We start from the raw sequence: 19,247 nt of genomic DNA, 5'->3' as shown, positions 1-19,247 counted from the left end.
CGCCCAAGCAGACTTTGTCATCAGTTTTGCAGGTTATAATTTGCAGTCAGCTAAAAGTGTTGTCATTCGTGTTTACTTTAAATAATCTCTTCACAGTTTACATGGTGGCTGCTACCCGGAAGGTACATGTAGGGCTGGTAAAAGGGTGTCCGCGTCGTAGTATCGTAGCATTTTTACAGGTCCGGGTATGAATACAGACGTACAGTGTCGGCACCAACACGGATACTACTATTGGTATTGGTGCATCCCTAATATTGGATAGTCCTATTGTTATTTTTGTTATTATTGTCCCATTCTTATATTAATTTTTAATTGGACAAAGATGTCAACAAGAAAGAGATCCAAGCTTCGTCATGTCCAACTATAATGCAGCAATTAAAATAAATTAAGCAGCTGATGCTCAGTTATTCTGGTGAGAATATCATTGAAGCTGGGAGGGCTTTCAACGGTCAACATCAGTTGGCTGTTATGTAACAAGCACATTACATGTTCCCTTTGGATTGTATTGGATTATTGTTCACTTGTTTGTTTTGTTTTTTACCATTGCATGCAAAAATTGCCATCAAAAATGTTATAGTTGCCAAATTTCCAAGAGGGATCAATATAGTATTCTGACTCCTCTCCTTCTGTTTTCTCAACAACTGTATTTACTATTCTAGTTTGGAGTGAAGGCAGCTTCCCTCTCTGACCTTCACAAAAGCACTGATGGAAACTGGAAACAGCAAAAGGGCAATTTGCTTTCAGCAGGGGTGGTAAAGTTGAGTGGACATACGATATGCATGTTCTCTTAAGACTTTCGACTTCTCCCATCAGGGGGTCACCAAAGCAAGCAGTGTTGAACGAGTGTTAAACAAGTTCAATGAACGAAAGTTCATGAATTAGTTCATACTTTGGGTCAACATGAACACAATTTAGTTAATTTCTGCTTGAGGAATGTTACTGAGAATGTCCCAATCTGGCATCAAAGAACGGTTTCTGGCAAAAGTTCACTTTCATTCAACAGTGCCAGGTTTTGCAGAGGACTTCCAGGACAAAACCCATCTGTCCAAATAATTCATTTTTGGAACTGTGAACTTAGTTCAAAATTTTGAATTATGAACCATGAAGTGAACTAGTTAATTTTCGGAACCATGAACTGAACATTGAAGTAGTTCGCGTAGAAAATGAACTTTCCTAACAGTGACATGAAGTCACTTGCATGATTTGTTTGAGAGAGTTTATCCGCCAAAAACGTGCAAACCCAATGAATTTCCTATCTGTTCATCTCTCCATTTTTGTCAACAATTGACCTGTTGAGGGTTTTGGAGGGGCGAGACAACCAGGAATTAGCCCAAGCCGGCTGTGCTATGCAAGTCACTACTTGCCCAGTGGTGAGCAAGCACAAAACGAAGCTGTCCTTCAAAGGGTCAATCCGAATAATCAATGGTATTATACAGTATTAGTTTACCATGTTAACTTAGTTCCATCACAAACACATGGTCAGGATTGAATGACTCTGCTCAAGTGGATGCAACTGTAGTCAAATCATCTGACTAACAGAAAATATGGTCAAATGAAAAGAAAGTACTTCCAAATCTTTTTTTAATAGCGGCGAGAGCTGTGTTCTATAGCAATTCACTGCTGACATGCCATAGCTGTGCTGCTACTTTACATGATCTTCGAAACACTGTATAAGATAGATCACATATCAGCATGCGTCCCTTGATGAACCATTGGTGAAGTGCAATAAAACTCAACAATAAATTTTAAACCCAGAGAATGCAGCAGTGGAAGATCATCCACTGGTTATTAAGCCGCAATGAGAGGTTAAATTGTCTGCATTGACAGACAGAAAGTTTATGAAAGTAGGACAATACCTTTAACTGTTAGGCTTTCACCTTGACTCATGTGATCAGGGATAGGTCGTTATTTAAAAAAAAAAAAAAAAAAAAGGTAATTTTGGTCGAGGATAAAGGATTTTAAAAATGAAGCCATGGATCAGTTTTCATCTAATTATTGTGCCAGGCTGAGACAAAAATGTTAAATGAGCAATGCCCAGTGGATCATGCTGTTCCTGAGACAAGTTGTACAAAGGAGTGCCACCAATCGATGATGGACCACTGCTCATTTACTATGCTTCTGCCTCCCATTCCAATGCCACCCAAATGACAAAAGCTAAGCATAAGACGGTTTTAATGATTGCTGTGAAGGCACTGCAGAACAATTTTTGTTACATTTGCTGGTGAAGTTGGATGGTAATAAACAAAAAATTAGGGCTGGGCGAGTACCGATACCAGGTATCGGCCTTATTTCAAGGTACTGGGTACTCGGGAAGGCTGCCGATATCAGCCACCGATACTCGAGGTAACAACAAAAATAATCAGACATTGAGTAAGTCCTCCTTGCCAGTAGTTGGCACTACACTGCGGTGGTTTTGACATCGGTGAATCATCATGTGCATCAGAAAGAAAGAAAGGTCTTTGTTCAAACTTTTTTAGACCAGTTCAAAAATTGCAAGAATTGGCATTTTACACGTAAGTCACTCTATTCCTTATTCTCTTTCTTGACTCCTGTGTGTCCTTGTTCTCAGTGTTTTCCCCCGTGTTCCTGATCCACGTCATTCCTGCCGCCTGTCCTCACCGCTGCCTGCCACCTGTCCACGCCACCGCCTGCCAACACACCTAGGACCACCGCCATTACCTTTCCTCAATAAACTGTTCATCATTTAACATCTGCCTCCGCCTGCTCTTGGATCCAGCTACTCCCCATACGTGACACTGAGTAGAGTTTCAAAATACAAAAAGAAAAAATGGGAGTGAGACAAAAAAAATAAGCAATTTAGTGCAAACAACAATGACACGGAACTAGGGTGTTCATCAGCTGATCAAAAGTTTAAGACCATACCTAAAAAATAATAATAACAAATAATTAAAAAATAAAATAGATGGTTTTCTCCACCATTGTTGTTGATAACTTCAAAAGTTTTGTCATGGTTGATATGAGTGTTTCCAGGAGGCTAGTGGGAGCGTTGCGCCAAGTGGTGAAGATGGCTTCATGGAGGGCATCCACTGCCTGGAACTGATGGCCATTGTTCTGAACTTCCCTTGCTATTGTTCCCCAAATCTTCTCAATTGGATTTAGATCAGGGGAACATGCAAGATGGTCCAAAAGAGTGACATTATTCCACAGAAAGAATTCCTTTGTTAGACGGTCATTTTGGACTTCAGCAATGTCCTGTTGAAAAACCCAGTCTAGAGGATCGTCCTGTGTCTTGATGGACAGCAGTGACAGGCAATTTTTGGTTAATAATTTTTGATTAATTTCATGTATTTGTTGCAGTTTGTTGAGCAGAATTGCAACTATGTCACAGATCAAATTTAACTGTCCAATAAAATATTTGTATCCCAAACATTTCTGGGCCAAACTGGTCTCTTCGTTCACTCTCCAAATTTTATATCCTACCTGGGGATTGTCCTCCATAACTAGTCTGATCTTCTCCACCACGTCGATACGGCGCTGTCGGTGCAAGGCGTTGATCAGCTTGGCCAGATTGGGATCACTGTCCCGAATGGTCCAGTGCTGCAGCGCAGCGTATGCCCGCTCGTGATCTGACGAGTACCCACTGGAGAAGGCTGCTACCTCCCGCTCTGTGCCGTTGGCCAGCGACTGATAAATGTCAATCCACTGTGGGCCCACCTGAGCTGCAACCAGTTTTAGAATGTCCACTCCTAAGAAAAAGGTAAACAAATTGATTTTTTTTTTTTTATTCTATAAACATACAATATATGAATAAAAAGGGCAGATTGCTGAATTTTACAATTCAAGAATGCAGACAAGAAGATTCAATGTGTTTCTATGAATAAAGAGCAGCACTGAAACAAGTCTCACATCAAATTAATGTTGTAGTGTAGAACGATGTGATTATATCTGTAGCACTTGTACTGTCGTCATCATGTGACTGTCCAGACTACAACAAATTTTCCATTCCTTTCAGCCAAACCTGAGGCTGTTGTGATTATAGGATGAACGTCACAGCCACAATGCGATTTACAGAACAACAAAAATGTACAATATGGCGGCACCACAAATGTAACAGTTTCCCCCCTTCTACAATCATATGTAGGGTTAACCATCTGTATCTCACGCACATTTTGTGTTGTCCATTTTTAAAAATCAAACGTGGCCCTTGAGCACAAAGTCTTGCCGACCCCTGGTCTAATGAGATTTTAATTTTCTAGGGCTTCCAAATGTGTGTGATGGGACACATATACCATCACTGCTCCTAAGGAACATTTCTTTCAGTTCTCTTTTTTGTTCACATTTTCATATTCACATTTCAGTCTACAAATCAATGACACAAATACAGTACATATGTACACTGCTATTTGAGGGGGAAAGGGACTGGGCCGGACCACGAATAGCAAAAATCCACAGATAATTGCATTCATAACCCCAAAGAATCTTGAATAAGCAGCAAAAACTGCAAATAAGCCTTTTTGGGGTTGAAAAAAAGAGAGGGAAAAAATATAAATAGGTGAATCTACAGTATGGGTGCTGAACCGCGAGTATGTAGAAGTCCACTGATATGTTCAAGAAAATCAGATGTCATCCAACACACCGCCTTTACACCTATGCTACAATTTAAAGTAGGGTAAATTGTTTGGGGGTGAGGTGGGCTGGGCGACTCTTATCAGAAACTGCCCCTACGTAACAAACAAACTAGTGAAACTGTCTTCGCCGGACCGGCATGCTGTAAGTCTCAAGTTTTGGTTTTCGAGTTGCTGGAGACAATGCAAAACGTGGAGGATTCAAGTGCAGGGAAGCAGGGAGGCAAGGCAGGAGTGCAGGAATCTCCAAAAAATTTATTAATTTAAAAAAATAAAAGGACAAACAAAGCATGGGGAATAATCAACAAAATAATTAATAACGTTCAATAAAAAAGTGGAAGGAAACAGGGAACTAAATACAAGCAAACTAATGAGACATCAAGGAGCAGCTGGACAAGATATGAGTGGCTGGAAGGAGCTGATTGGTAGACACAGGGGACAGGGCTGACGAGATCAGGTGGAAACGAGAACCTAACAAGCAGCACAAGCTATTAACATTGACAAGCGACTCAGGAGAAAAACATGACATGACACCACTAAATCGAATTAAAACAAAGCCAACAAAAACACGGATCATGACAATAAGTAAGGAAGTGGCTAAACAAGTCTGTCAATCACCACTGCATGTTGTAAACATTTTTAATCTGAAATAGCTGGACCACAGTCAGGGTGTGGGACTATCAGTTTTCAAATTCCAATAAAATGCACATAAAAAGGACTTTATAAACAAAAACCACAATATTAAATAATAGTAACGCCACACACTTTGACTGATACATATTAAAACTAAACATAATAATAAATGATTTGAATGATTATTTGAGCTGTGGGTTCTTCAAAACAATAAATGCGGTACACAGCATATTTCGTTTTCTTATTGAGTTCAGTGAGTTGGCTTTTAACTTTTCAGTGACGGCATCATACTGTATTGACTGCAACAAAGCCTGCACACACACAATGAATTATTCAACCACTTTGATAAGCATCAGGTAGAGCCCTAATTGATGTCCACAGTGGCAAATGCACAAATCCAGAATGATTCTGAGAGATTAAATGGATAAAGCACTGCAGGGGGATATAAATCACACACAAACACGCACACACATGGATATAAATTAGGAATTTAGGTCGAGAAGCCAATATAATGAGACAAGTGAGGAGTGCACACATGTACTGGATATGCACAGTGATGTAATGCACACAATGCATGACACTTATGGTAAATGCTTCAACATTGCTGCTGGTACACTTTTTGTTTTGTACAAACCTACCAAACTACCCTTGACCCAAAAACTGACCATCTCATCAGCCAAACCTTTTAACCCCCTTTTGGAAAAGTTCCTCTCCAAATTTTTCTAATGGATACAGTCAGACACACATGCATGTAAACACACAGACAAAATCCATCACTCAGACTCAAGATTAATAAACTCGAGTGGGTCATGCGGACCCACAGGACCTCGCGTGCAAGCCTTGTGGGTCAAAAGCCTGCCGCCTCGTTGGCAATAACAGACAGTGACAGCAGAGAAATCCCCTCGCTCTGTATGCCTCACTGTCCCTGTTAGCTGGACACACTTGGGTGGCCTAGATAAGTCTCGTGATGATTCTGTTTGACAGCCAGCAGATTTGTTTATGTCTTTGCGTGAGGAAGTACCAGGCCTGAGCGTGTGTGTCTATGCATTGGTGTGTAAAACAATGTCGACTAATATTTCCTCAAACGCTGTCACATTCTCGAACTGTGCTGCTAATGTCTCTTTTGTAAACAAATTGAACATTTCAGAGCAAAAAGAAATTGGCCGGAGGGGATACTTTGTCAGTTTGCACGGATAGCAACAGCACATAATGAGACTTTTTTTCTTTTTTTTTTGGTCGTAACATTTGTTGTGTTGACAAGCAACACTTGAGTCCAAGGCATAGGTGACAAACTCATTGTGTGTGGACAATGACTCATCTTTGTGGTGTAAACTCATTCCATTCGTGACATTATCTAATTTCTTAGGCAAGCCCATTAAAACTGCATTGTACATCACGTTTGAAATCATTTAGTAGGAAAAAGGTGTCTGACCCCTTCTGTAGCTAAATACTCATGGGATGCATAACAGTACGAAAATATTCTCCTCAGAAATATTCATGTTACTTTAGTTGTTGGGGAGTAACTAATTACATGTAACGAAATTACATAATTTAATTGCAAAATGTATGTAATTGGAATCCATTACATGAGAAAATGTATAATTAAATTACAGTTGCTTTTGGAAATGTCCAAGTTTACGATTTTAGTTATAATTGAAAAATAGCAGCTAAATCTCAGATTTCTTTTTCATATCACTTCTTGCCTCTAAAGCTAACGCTTGTGATTGGCTGTCTCTGGTCATGTGCTGTGTCTGCTGTAGTCTGAAACGTGACATATGTCTTCTAAATACGACCTCAAAGTGGCACCTTGCGGTGCATTCTATTAGTTTGTCTGAGATTTTGAGAAGGTTATACTCAGTTACACTTTTGAAAACATGACAGAACATTGACTTTTGAGCAGTTTTTTCCTTATAATTTTGGACTTTTATTTATGGAACATTTACTTATCTGGTTTGCCATTTTAAACGATTTTCTAAAATCTGCACATTCGTCATAAGGTCATTTATATTTGTGTGTGTATGTATATGTATGTCACTACTTGGGGTCTATCTGTGCATGTGTCTGTCAAAAAAAAAAACAGGAGCCTCACATCCAAACAATAGGTGACATAGAAAAAAATTCTACATTTAAGAAGATGGACGAGCTCCAGGCTACATGCGGTAAAGGGAAATGCCACATCGTGAACTGGTCGTGTGAATCCAAGGGGCAAGCGGACAAGGTTACACAAGCAGGTAACATTGAGGATTGTGTTTTGAAAGTTGCGCAAGTACTTGTTGGCTACCATTAAGTTTCCATCACACAGTGGACATTTTTCCAGCTACTGATTACCTAGTAAGAACCAAAGAAACAAAGTAAATTCTCCCAGTTGAGTCTCAGATGATTAAAGTCAATATCTGAGTAGTGTTCATGTTGACATGTTGGTGAAGGAAATAGGGGTGATGAAGAAGTGATGGGTAAGTACGGTATCCAGGAAAGGAACTTGAAGGGACAGATGGTGGTAGACTTTGCAAAAAGGATGCAAATGGCTGTAGTGAACACTTTTTTCCAGAAGAGGCAGGAACATAGGGTGACCTACAAGAGCGGCGGTAGAAGCACGCAGGTGGATTACATCTTGTGCAGACGATGTAATATGAAAGAGGTTATCGACTGTAAGGTAGTGGTAGGGGAGAGTGTGGCTAGACAGCATAGGATGGTGGTGTGTAAGATGACTCTGGTGGTGGAGAGGACGATTAGGAAGACAAAGGCAGAGCACAGAACCATGTGGTGGAAGCTGAGACCGGACGAGTGTTGTGCAGCTTTTCGGGAAGAAGTGAGACAGGCTCTTGGTGGACAGGAGGAGCTTCCAGAAGACTGGACCACTGCAGCCAAGGTGATCAGAGAGGCAGGCAGGAAAGTACTTGGTGTATCTTCTGGCAGGAGGCTTGATGGTGGAACCTCACAGTACAGGAAATCATACAAGGAAAAAGGTTAGCTAAGAAGAAGTGGGACACTGAGAGGACCGAGGAGAGGCGAAAGGAATACATTGAGATGCGACACAGGACAAAGGTAGAGGTGGCAAAGGCCAAACAAGAGGCATATGATGACATGTATGGAAGGTTGGACACTAAAGAAGGAGAAAATGATCTGTACAGGTTGGCCAGACAGAGGGATAGAGATGGTAAGGATGTAAAGCAGGTTAGGGTGATTAAGGATAGAGATGGAAATATGTTGACTGATGCCAGTAGTGTGCTAGATAGATAGAAAGAATACTTTGAGGAGTTGATGAATGAGGAAAATGAGAGAGAAGGAGTAGAAGAGGCAAGTGTGGTGGACCAGGAAGTGGCAATGATTAGTAAGGGGGAAGTTAGAAAGGCATTAAAGAGAATGAAAAATGGAAAGGCAGTTGGTCCTGATGACATTCCTGTGGAGGTATGGAAGCATCTAGGAGAGGTGGCTGTGGAGTTTTTGACCAGCTTGTTCAATAGAATTCTAGCGTGTTAGAAGATGCCTGAGAAATGGAGGAAAAGTGTCCTGGTGCCCATTTTTGAGAACAAGGGTGATGTGCAGAGCTGTGGGAACTATAGAGGAATAAAGTTGATGAGGCACACAATGAAGTTATGGGAAAGAGTAGTGGAGGCTAGACTCAGTGCAGAAGTGAGTATTTGTGAGCAACATTATGGTTTCATGGCTAGAAAGAGTACCACAGATGCATTATTTGCATGAGGCTGTTGATGGAAAAGTACAGAGAAGGTCAGAAGGAGCTACATTGTGTCTGTGGATCTAGAGCAAGCCTATGACAGAGTGCCCAGAGAGGAACTGTGGTACTGCATGCGGAAGTCTGGTGTGGCAGAGAAGTATGTTTGAATAATACAGGACATGTACGAGGGCAGCAGAACAGCGGTGAGGTGTGCTGTAGGTGTGACAGACGAATTTAAGGTGGCGGTGGGACTGCATCAGGGATCAGCCCGGAGCCCCTTCCTGTTTGCAGTGGCGATGGATAGGTTGACACATGAGGTTAGACTGGAATCCCTGTGGACCATGATGTTTGCAGATGACATTGTGATCTGCAGTGAAACAGGGAGCAGCTGGAGGAACAGTTAGAAAGATGGAGGCATGCACTGGAAAGCAGAGGAATGAAGATTAGCCGAAGTAAAACAGAATATATGTGCATGAATGAGAGGGGTGGAGGGGGAAGAGTGAGGGTACAGGGAGAAGAGATCGCAAGGATGGAGGAATTTAAATACTTGGGGTCAACCGTCCAGAACAAGAAGTGAAGAAACGGGTCCAAGCAGGTTGAAATGGGTGGAAGAAGGTGTCAGGTGTGTTACGTGACAGAAGAATCTCTGCTAGGATGAAGGGCAACGTTTACAAGACAGTGGTGAGGCCAGCCATGATGTACGGATTAGAGACAGTGGCACTGAAGAGACAACAGGAAGCAGAGCTGGAGGTGGCGGAAATTAAGATGTTGAGTGCACGCTCTCGGAGTGACCAGGTTGGATAAAATTAGAAATGAGCTCATCAGAGGGACAGCCAAGGTTCGATGTTTTGGAGACAAAGTTAGAGAGAGCAGACTGCGATGGTTTGGACACATCCAGAGGAGAAATAGTGAATATTGGTAGAAGGATGATGAAGATGGAACTGCCAGCCAAGAGAGCGAGAGGAAGACCAAAGCGAAGGTTTATGGATGTCGTGAGGGAAGACATGAGGGCAGTTGGTGTTCGAGAGGAGGATGCAGGAGATAGGCTTACATGGAAAAGGAGACATGCTGTGGCGACCCCAAAAGGGACAAGCCGAAAGGAAAAGAAGATCTTAGTAGTGTTCATACAACAGTTTTTCATATTCGGATTTTGACAATATTATTTACACTTTGTTAATTGCTATTTTATTACTTGTTGGTTTAAGTGTGTAAAAATGAACTTGGACATGAAAGTGTAGATGCATACATACAAGAAAAGATGGTCTCCCCAAAATCATGCAGTCATATTCCAACTAATGCCACCATTGGAAAACTTATCTTATTTGCCAAAGTCCTATTTGTATTGTCAACTTTGTGTTGGTGTTTATATTTTCTTCCCCTCTGCATTTACTTCTGCCTGACATGTGGTGCTGATTTTCTTCATAGTTTCACCTGCTCTGTTCATTCCTTTCTGTGTCAGCCAATCAGGTTTTTATCTGCCCTAATGATGCTTATTTGTGCCTTGTTTTGTGATTAGTCAGACTTTTGTTAGTGGTTGCAGTGGTATTCTCTCTGGCGGCACAGTAGGCAACTGGTTAGCACATCTGCTTCACAACTCTGAGGACACGGGTTCTAATCTGGCCTCCCCTGTCGGCATGTTTTTCCCGTGCCTGCGTGGGTTTTCTCTGGGTAATCCAGTTTCCTCGCACATCCCAAAAACATGCATGGTGACAATGTGAGTGTGAATGGCTGTTTGTTTATATGTGTACGGCGATTGGCTGGACGTCACCGGACGTCATCTGAGATAGGCTCCAGCACGCCCGCGACCCTAGTGAGGATAAGCGGTATGGAAAATGGATGGATATTCTCTCTCTCTCGACTTATACGTTAGATTCAGATGAATTTATTTGCTCTTTAATAAACCAGTGGTTGAATAAACTCAAGCATTAGAGCCCAGAGATGTGAAACAACATTAGTAGTCTCGTTTATGGTGTGTTGTATGACGTGCAGCAGAGAGCTGCATTTGTCAGCACCCTCAGGTATACCTTTAATTTTATACTAAATACATCACATACTCAAATTTATACCAAATGGAGATCACCTCACTTAAATTTGTGAAATTTTTACTTGGGTGAACCTTCCCTTGGAATTATGCTCTTAACGATCACACCCAGGCTGATATGAGGATAGGTTACTTAGGCCCACCCTGGTACTGCAGCACACAGTAGATTCTAACACGCGGCTCCCCACTGGGCCAGAATGCGCAACTTGGCATTATTAACGGCGTGGATATTTAACAAGGGAGGATGGTGGGCAGGTATAATGTGTTTTTTCTTCATGTTTTCCACAACATTTTCCAACTTGCTTCGGAAATATATGTTGTGAATTAAATTCTTTCACACAGAGTGCAGACTTCTACTTGTGAGGTTCTTTTCTAGTATCACGATGTTGTTTTTCCATGGCCCGTGTTTTCCAAATGCCCATACATTACATCACAGACATGAATTTTATTATAGCTACTGTAGATGGTAGACAAAACAAAATAAATTTAAAGTTAAAATTTTAGACACTGTCTTTGGTAAACATAACTATACGTACTAGATTTGAGTTGATTGGGCTAGTGGTTCGCATGTCTGCCTCTGTTCTGAGGTTCTGAGTTTAAATCTTTGCGGCGGCTTTCCTGTGTGGCTCTAAACTGTCCATAGATGTAACTGTGAGTCTGAATAGCTTGGTGATCAGTCCAGGGTGTACCCCGCCTCTCACCCAACGTCAGCTCGGATCGGCTTCAGCTCACCAGCGACCCCGACTATGAAAAGAAGTAGATAATGGATGGATTGATAGATTTTATTAGTTTCATTTCAGATCATGTGGTAAGTACATTTCCAAAATTCTTGGTCTTATTTCGACAGTGAAGGCCTATTAATCTATTGACTACAAACCACTATAGACCCCAACATACACCAACACTCTGCAAATAGGTGAGTTTTACAGCAAACAGCTGAGTACAGGTTCCACAGAAAACAAATCAAATAGGTGAATTAGTGAATAGGCAAATAGTTGGGGGTTCACTGTGACAGTCACTTGAAAAGTATCATCTGTTTAAGGCACTCAAGCTGTGACTATAACAAATGACAAGACCTAAATATTGTAGTCCTGCAGCTACATATATAGCCATTCTAATGTCATTCATGCATACCACTTACATATAAAGCCTTGAATTGATGTCTATAAACATGAGCGCAACTACCACGGAGCAGCGTTTTCAAACTGCCAAGGCACATGTCCTTTCCATAAGGCCAAAACGCTATAAAGATTAACATCTTGGAACAGCATTTAGCCTGCATTGATCAGCTGTGGAAAGAAACAATGTGGCAGGACGCTGGGCTCATTTTTATTCACATCAATAGACATGTTTGTTTTCCGTTCTCATAAACACACATAAATAGGGTCTGTTACATCTTTTAGGATAAGATGGAAGTCTGCATATGTCTTTGTAAACATGATCATTTTATTCTGGTGCTCTGTGCAGAAGGGTTTGACCTATTTTAAATCTCTTACAGTCCATGACAGCTTAGCTGAACATGTTCACGGCATGCACTTTGTGTTGCAGGGAATGAACGAAAGAGAGAGGAGGAAGGAAGCCACTCTGGCACTGCTGTCATTTTTAAGCTGACCCAACAAAGCCTGTAACTCCAAACACACTTCAGTGATACCGATCTGTTTTATTGTAGCTGCTGTGGTGCAAATGGGACAGACAACAGGTAGAAAGCAACCTCAATAGCAAGACAGGCCCTCTTAAGCAATGACTTAAGAGGTGATGACCATAGACCCTTTCTCATACATCTTATTCCTGGCTAGTTTTGCATTGCTATAGTGCCCTTGGCACTATAGGAGTAGGGTTGTGTCTCATGACCAACTGGTGTGACTGTATGAACATAGTCCGCCTCACACACTCCTGCTCACCAAACCTGGAGCTCCTGAACATTAAATAATGCCTCTTCTACTTCCCCGGTGAGTTTACATCCATCATTATCAGTGTTGTTTATATTTCAGCACAAGTGGACACGGTCACTGTCCTGAGAGAACTTGAGACCACTGCTACTCACCATGTGCTTATGGAGCCAAATCCGACCATGCCACCGTATTTAGTAGGGCTATGTATGAGTAGCAATTCGGATTCACTCGCAAGTCCGCTTGAAAAAACAAACCCTGAATCATAATTCCGCATTTGAATCAAAACAATTCAAAGAATAAAATACCTCTTACTTTATTCTGACAAATGCTGCCATGCTGTCCATGGCCGCCACCATTTTGACTTAGTGCATTCTGACAGTAGTAAACCCAAAACCTTCCCCCGTGGATGAACTCAAGATTTTTAAAACGCTTTTTGAGAACACCCAGACCTTAAGACATGAGATCCGTGATTTCCAAAAACAATTTGAAATGTGGACTTCTCAGACCACAGCACACTTTTCCACTTTCTGGCAGTCCATCTCAGATGTGTTTGGGCCCAGAAATGCTGGCGCCGTTTCAGAGTGTTGCTACAGTATGGCTTTCACTTTGCATGGTCGAGTTTTAATCGAATTTGTAGATGTGGCGGTAAACTGTGTTAACTGAAAATGGTTTTCAGAAGTGTTCTTGAGCCCACGTGGCAATACCCTTTACACAATGACGCCATTTTTTAATGCAGCGGTGCCCGAGGGATCGAAGGTCACGGGCATTCAATGTTGGGTTTCAGCCTTGCCGCTGATGCCTGGATCAGACTACAACAAATTTGTTTTTTCACAATGACACTATGTCAGACATAAAATCTTGCCATATCTCGGTCACCCACTGGCAACACTACCCAACATTTATTACAATATCACCGTATCCCGTCTTTTACTATCACTGGGTTTTATCTTGTCAAACCGAACACCGTCGCGGAGGTGTGGCCAGAAAACATGTCACCGGTCACTGCAACCGGATAAACCCGTTACCACGGCGACAACAACAATGTGTGTTGGAAGAAAAAGAGCAAAGAGAGCGGCAAAACTTGTGATGTCATCACCGGGTGCTCGAAAGATGACCTTTTGGGCTGTCTGTTGAGGGAGCACTTGAGGTATGTTCACGTAATTAATACAGCTCGCAAGCAGGCAAAAAAACTTTATGTAGCCAACTAATGCTAGCACTAATGTTTGAATGTAAACATGCCAGTGTTCTGTTAAATCATGCTCTAAAGCTTCGGTAAACATTGGTTGTGCGCATCCATCCAACCATTTTCTGAGCCGCTTCTCCTCACTAGGGTCGCGGGCATGCTGCAGCCTATCCCAGCTATCATCGGACAGGAGGTGGGGTACACCCTGAACTGGTTGCCAGCCAATCGCAGGGCACATACAAATGAGAAGAATCATCATCTTTATTGTCATGAACATGCATGCATGCACACGAAATTTGTTCTCTGCCTTTTACCCATCACAGTGAACACACACACTTGTTGGAGGAGCACACTGGAGCAGGGGGCAGCTTAAGCGCCCGGGGAACAACCATTCGCACTCACATTCACACCTTCGGGCAATTTAGAGTTGTTAATTAACCTACCATGCATGTTTTTGGGATGTGGGAGGAAACCGGAGTGCCTGGAGAAAACCCATGCAGGTACGGGGAGAACATGCAAACTCCACACAGGCGGGGCCGGGGATTGTCCTCAGAACTATATATATATATATATATATATATATATATATATATATATATATATATATATATATATATATATATATATATATACATACATACATACATATACATATATTCACCTTCCTTACCGCTATCACTAGGGTCGCGGGCGTGCTGGAGCGGAGTACATCCTGAACTGGCCGCTAGCCAATCGCAGGGCACATATAAACAAAAAAATCGCTCGCAGTCACATTCACACCTACTGGGAATTTAGAGTTTTCAATTAACCTACCATGCATGTTTTTGGGATGTGGGGGGAAACCGGAGTACCAGTTTAAACATTACAAATAGTTTTTCTGTGAAGTGTATTCAATTGAATATAGCTTGCAAAGGATTTGCAAAACATTGTATTCTGTTTTTATCTACATTTCACACAATATCTCAACTTCATTGGAATTGGGGTTTGTACACTGGAAAAGATACTTGAGTGTTTCACTACTGCTTATACTATACATACTGTATATACTGTAACTGAATATGTGACAAGTAAACTTGAATTAGTTGTAGCATCTGTTGCGATATCAGCAGCCTACATAAGTTACCCGGGTAGTGCAGCTCCTCAAAGATGGCCCATTGAACATTGGCCCAGCTGTGGTGCGGCCGAAACAACCTGGAGCTGAACACGCTCAAGACTGTAGAGATGATTGTGGACTTCAGGAGGCATCCTTCGCCACAGCTCCCCCTCACGCTGTCCAGCTGCCTTGTGTCAACTGTCGAGACCTTCAAGTTCCTGGGAATTACAGTCTCTCAGGACCTGAAGTGGGAGATCAACATCAACTCCATCCTCAAAAAGGCCCAGCAGAGGATGTACTTTCTGCAGCTTCTGAGGAAGCACGGGCTGCCACAGGAGCTGTAGAGGCAGTTCTACACAGCAGTCACCGAATCAGTCCTGTGTTTATCCATCACAGTCTGGTTTGGTGCTGCTACAAAAAGGACAAACTCCGACTGTAACGGACAATCAAAACTGCTGAAAAGATTGTTGGTACCCCCCTACACTCCCTTGAGGACTTGCACGCTGCCAGAAGTAAGACAAGAGCGTGCAAAATCCTCTCGGACCCTCCACATCCCGGTCACCGGCTCTTCCAGCTCCTTCCCTCAGGTAGATGCTACCGATCAATGCAAACTAAAACTAGCAGACATTCCAACAGCTTCTTCCCTCTTGCCATTCACTTCTTAAACAGTTAACTTACAATTCCATTGCAACATGCTGGCAATTTTTTGTCTTGAGTTTGTTGTCACATTTCTGTCAGGCCAATTATACATTACTCGTGCACTCACTGTATTAGTCTCGCCACACTGCGCTATTTGCATATCTGTTGTTGACCAACACTGGCCACTCATGTGCCGGAGTAGCATCTGCAACATCTGCACAATCGACATTGCCCCGCACTACTAGTCACTTTAAACAACCAGTTCAGGGTGATAGCTGGGATAGGCTCCAGCACTCCCGCGACCCTTGTGAGGATAAGCGCCTTAGTAAATGGATGGATGGATGGATGGATCGTGACTTTAAACTGCATACTTTTCTTGAAGTCTCGGCGCCCTTTGCACAATGGTCATTGCACCGGACTATTGTTCTATTAGTCATTTCAAACTGCTCTAATTGCTGGAGGACTTTTGTCCAAAAACAAATTATTGTACCAGCATTACCAGATTACTGGCAACCTTTTATTGCTCAGTGACTGTTTTTTTCAATGTCTTTATGTTTCAAAAGTATTCTCTGTCAATTGACTGTCTGTTGTCCTACTAGAGCGCCTCCAACTATCCAACTACCGGAGACAAATTCCTTGTGTGTTTTTGACATACTTGGCAAATAAAGATGATTCTGATTCTGATTCATAAACGCTATGGTCAGCATGCCAATCATGTGCATGTTTCTGTCCAAAACGTCAGAAATAAACTCCACGAGGGCCTTGACTTACAAGGTTGGGTTCTGACAATGCTCAACCTGAAGATTCGGGAGTGTCTCAGCAGCGAAGTGACTGATGCTATTGACTGGACCACCCTGTCCCCAGACCTAAATCCAATCGAACACCTCTGGGACATCATGTGTCATACCAGTCACACCATCAATTGTCCAGGAGATGACTGATGCTCTGAATCAAGTCTAAGAAGAGATCACACTGGAGACCATCTGTCTCTTGATGAGCATGCCAAGATGTGGTAGAGTGCATGGAGGGCATATACAGTAAACTACTGAGCCACATTGTGAGTCTTCAGGAATTTCATAAAAGTTGAATCAGTCATGTGTCTCATTTTTCAAAATGTTCAGTCCACAATGGCATAATGGCTTGGGTTTCACTTGGGGTTCTTGTTTTTACCGTAGAGTAGAAAAAGATTGCCTTGCTGCAATAATAAAATGAAGCCTTGAGAGGAGTAGCTATTTACATCACTTACTGGCTGTCGCTCAACAAATGGTAAACTCAGTCTGTGGGAGATCTTTCACCTTTCTTTTCCTTTCTACGTTTATTGTCTAAGTGTTTTAACTACTCTAGTAAATGGGCATTCCAACCTTCTAGGGGAGCCAACCATGCGCCTTGAAAGGATTAAAAAGCTGTTTTATTTATTGTTCCAGAAGGTAAATGGCAGTGTAAAATGTCTGTTGGGTTGTTATTCATGTGCATACGTTTCGGCATTTAAATACATACACATGGGCACAAGATTAGTCATCCAATCAGAAAAACACCCATGAGCACAATGTACAAACACTGAAAACTAAGCCTTTATAGCATTTTTGGCTTAATGAGGGGGAATTATTAGGAATCATTTGAGATATGAGGTATGTCAGAAAGGTTCCAGGACCTGTGTCATCAAGATGGCTGTGAAGCCGGAGCAGCAGAGGGTGATGGGGGGTGGCGTTCCTTGGGGGTGTTGATAGGGATGCTGACAGATATGTCCCGATCGAAATATAACCCACCAAATTGGCTAGTACTGAAATTCAACCGCACTTGACAGGTTGGCAGGTGTTAATGATAATCCCTGCCCACAGTGTTCGATAGCAGAGAGAATGGTTTGAATTTAATCATTTTGAAGCTTAATTTTCTATACTTGGTGATTTTTTTGAACATTTTTAATTTGGCAGGGTTGTGAACAAAAATCTTCTCTGTGGTTTGTCAAATTTACAAGACATTTTCCCTTTACAGGGATGTTAACTTATTTTCACACTTTTATGGCATTTAAGAATGTTAAAATCCATGTATCTTTCAATTGTTTTAATACTGCTTATCCTTTATTTGACTTCGGGTGAAAGGCAGATAACGTTCTTGAACTGGTCGCTGGTCAATCAAAGGGCATATATGGAGACAGACAACCATTCACACTCACTATTTATGTAATGTACAGGTAATAACATTTTTATGATGGAGACAAAGTTGACTAGAGAGGATCTACGACAATGCCTTTTATAATTTTCTTCCTCGCAACTTCCTGAACACACATACTCCACTTACAAGTCTAATATTTTAACCACTGTCTTTTTCACATCATTCTATCAATGCTGTGCATCTCTTTGTCTCTCTGTTGGGGGCCTGTTTGACCTGTGCATGTACAAAAACAACAAAACTCGATGCAGCTGAAACCAGATAATTCCAGTTTGCTGTGGTCAGTCACTGAGCAGAGACAGGGAGGGTTGTTCTTTATCTTAGTGCGTGAGCACACACACGCATGCACACACATACAGCGTATGCACTACAAACAATCTGTTTTAAAGTGTGTCTTTCCTTCTCTCTGTGGGAAAATGAGCTCTCCACCTGTTACTTCTTGCTGTTATGTCAACAGATATGCACAAGAGAGCCAGAGAACAAGAAAAACTGACTCTGAGACAGGAGGGCATTCCAACAAATGTAAAGGACCATCGAGACATAATGCCGGGAAGGAACCAGAGAACAGAATCGTGACTGGACTTTTTTTTTTCTTTTCTTTTAAAGGAGCGTCAACAGAGCAGGCAAGAATAGAAGGGAGATAGAAAGCAGTTGTTGGTGAAACTTGAGTGTTGTGTGGAAGCCTGTGTTGAAAGCGACAGCAATGTTCTTCTATAATGGCCCTTCTTGTGTAACCAGTGCCCTCCACGCCATAAGCCTCAGGGCAGCATTGATCAGCTCACCCACCTAGAGTGCGTCTATAATGGTGATGTAACTAGAAGCATTACCTAGGCCTAGAACTGCCTTATTGGTTGGTTTACATGCAGATTTTATTTATTTATTTATTTTTCTTGTAATTCTGATTGAAGATCTCTGGCCAACTGTTGGTGTGATTTATTCTGATCGAGTGTATACATGTACACTACATTTAATCAGAACAGCCGTGCAACATGCGCACATCACGTCCTTTATAGAGATGGAGGTCAGTTGTCTAGTTGGGATTGTTTTTACACTTATAATAAAACAACTGCTTGATAAAAACAGTATTTAATAAGATCTCTGTCCCATAGGAGCTCTGGTTGGAAGACGCCATATATACGTGCATAAACACGCAATTTACGTCAAGGCAGAGCATGCACAGACAGAGTGCAGCCCGATTCACAGTTTACATGATGAAAATTTACTTCTGATCGGTTTGGCAAAATGAATATTCCACTCCTGTGAAACCAGAGTTCGGATTTGGCCTGTTTATTCCAACTGAGGTGTTGATATGGAGCATTTTCATTTGGTTTGGGC

The 19,247-nt window shown here is 41.9% G+C and overlaps 1 protein-coding gene across 2 annotated transcripts in view; it reads right to left on the bottom strand.

Moving 5' to 3' along the window:
• The window catches only part of tnfrsf21 (tumor necrosis factor receptor superfamily, member 21), a 50,862-nt gene that overhangs the window by 9,679 nt on the left and 21,936 nt on the right, over positions 1-19,247 (bottom strand). For both annotated transcript variants that reach the window (XM_061754431.1, XM_061754433.1), the window contains one exon: positions 3,442-3,707. In XM_061754431.1, coding sequence (XP_061610415.1) covers positions 3,442-3,707 — 266 coding nt within the window. The remainder of the gene's footprint in view (positions 1-3,441; positions 3,708-19,247) is intronic.

Source organism: Phyllopteryx taeniolatus, chromosome 18 (assembly GCF_024500385.1).
Source record: "Phyllopteryx taeniolatus isolate TA_2022b chromosome 18, UOR_Ptae_1.2, whole genome shotgun sequence".
NCBI classification, from domain to species: Eukaryota; Metazoa; Chordata; class Actinopteri; order Syngnathiformes; family Syngnathidae; genus Phyllopteryx; species Phyllopteryx taeniolatus.
The sequence above is the reverse complement of the archived record's forward strand: the minus strand, read 5'-3'. Positions and strand labels throughout refer to the sequence as shown.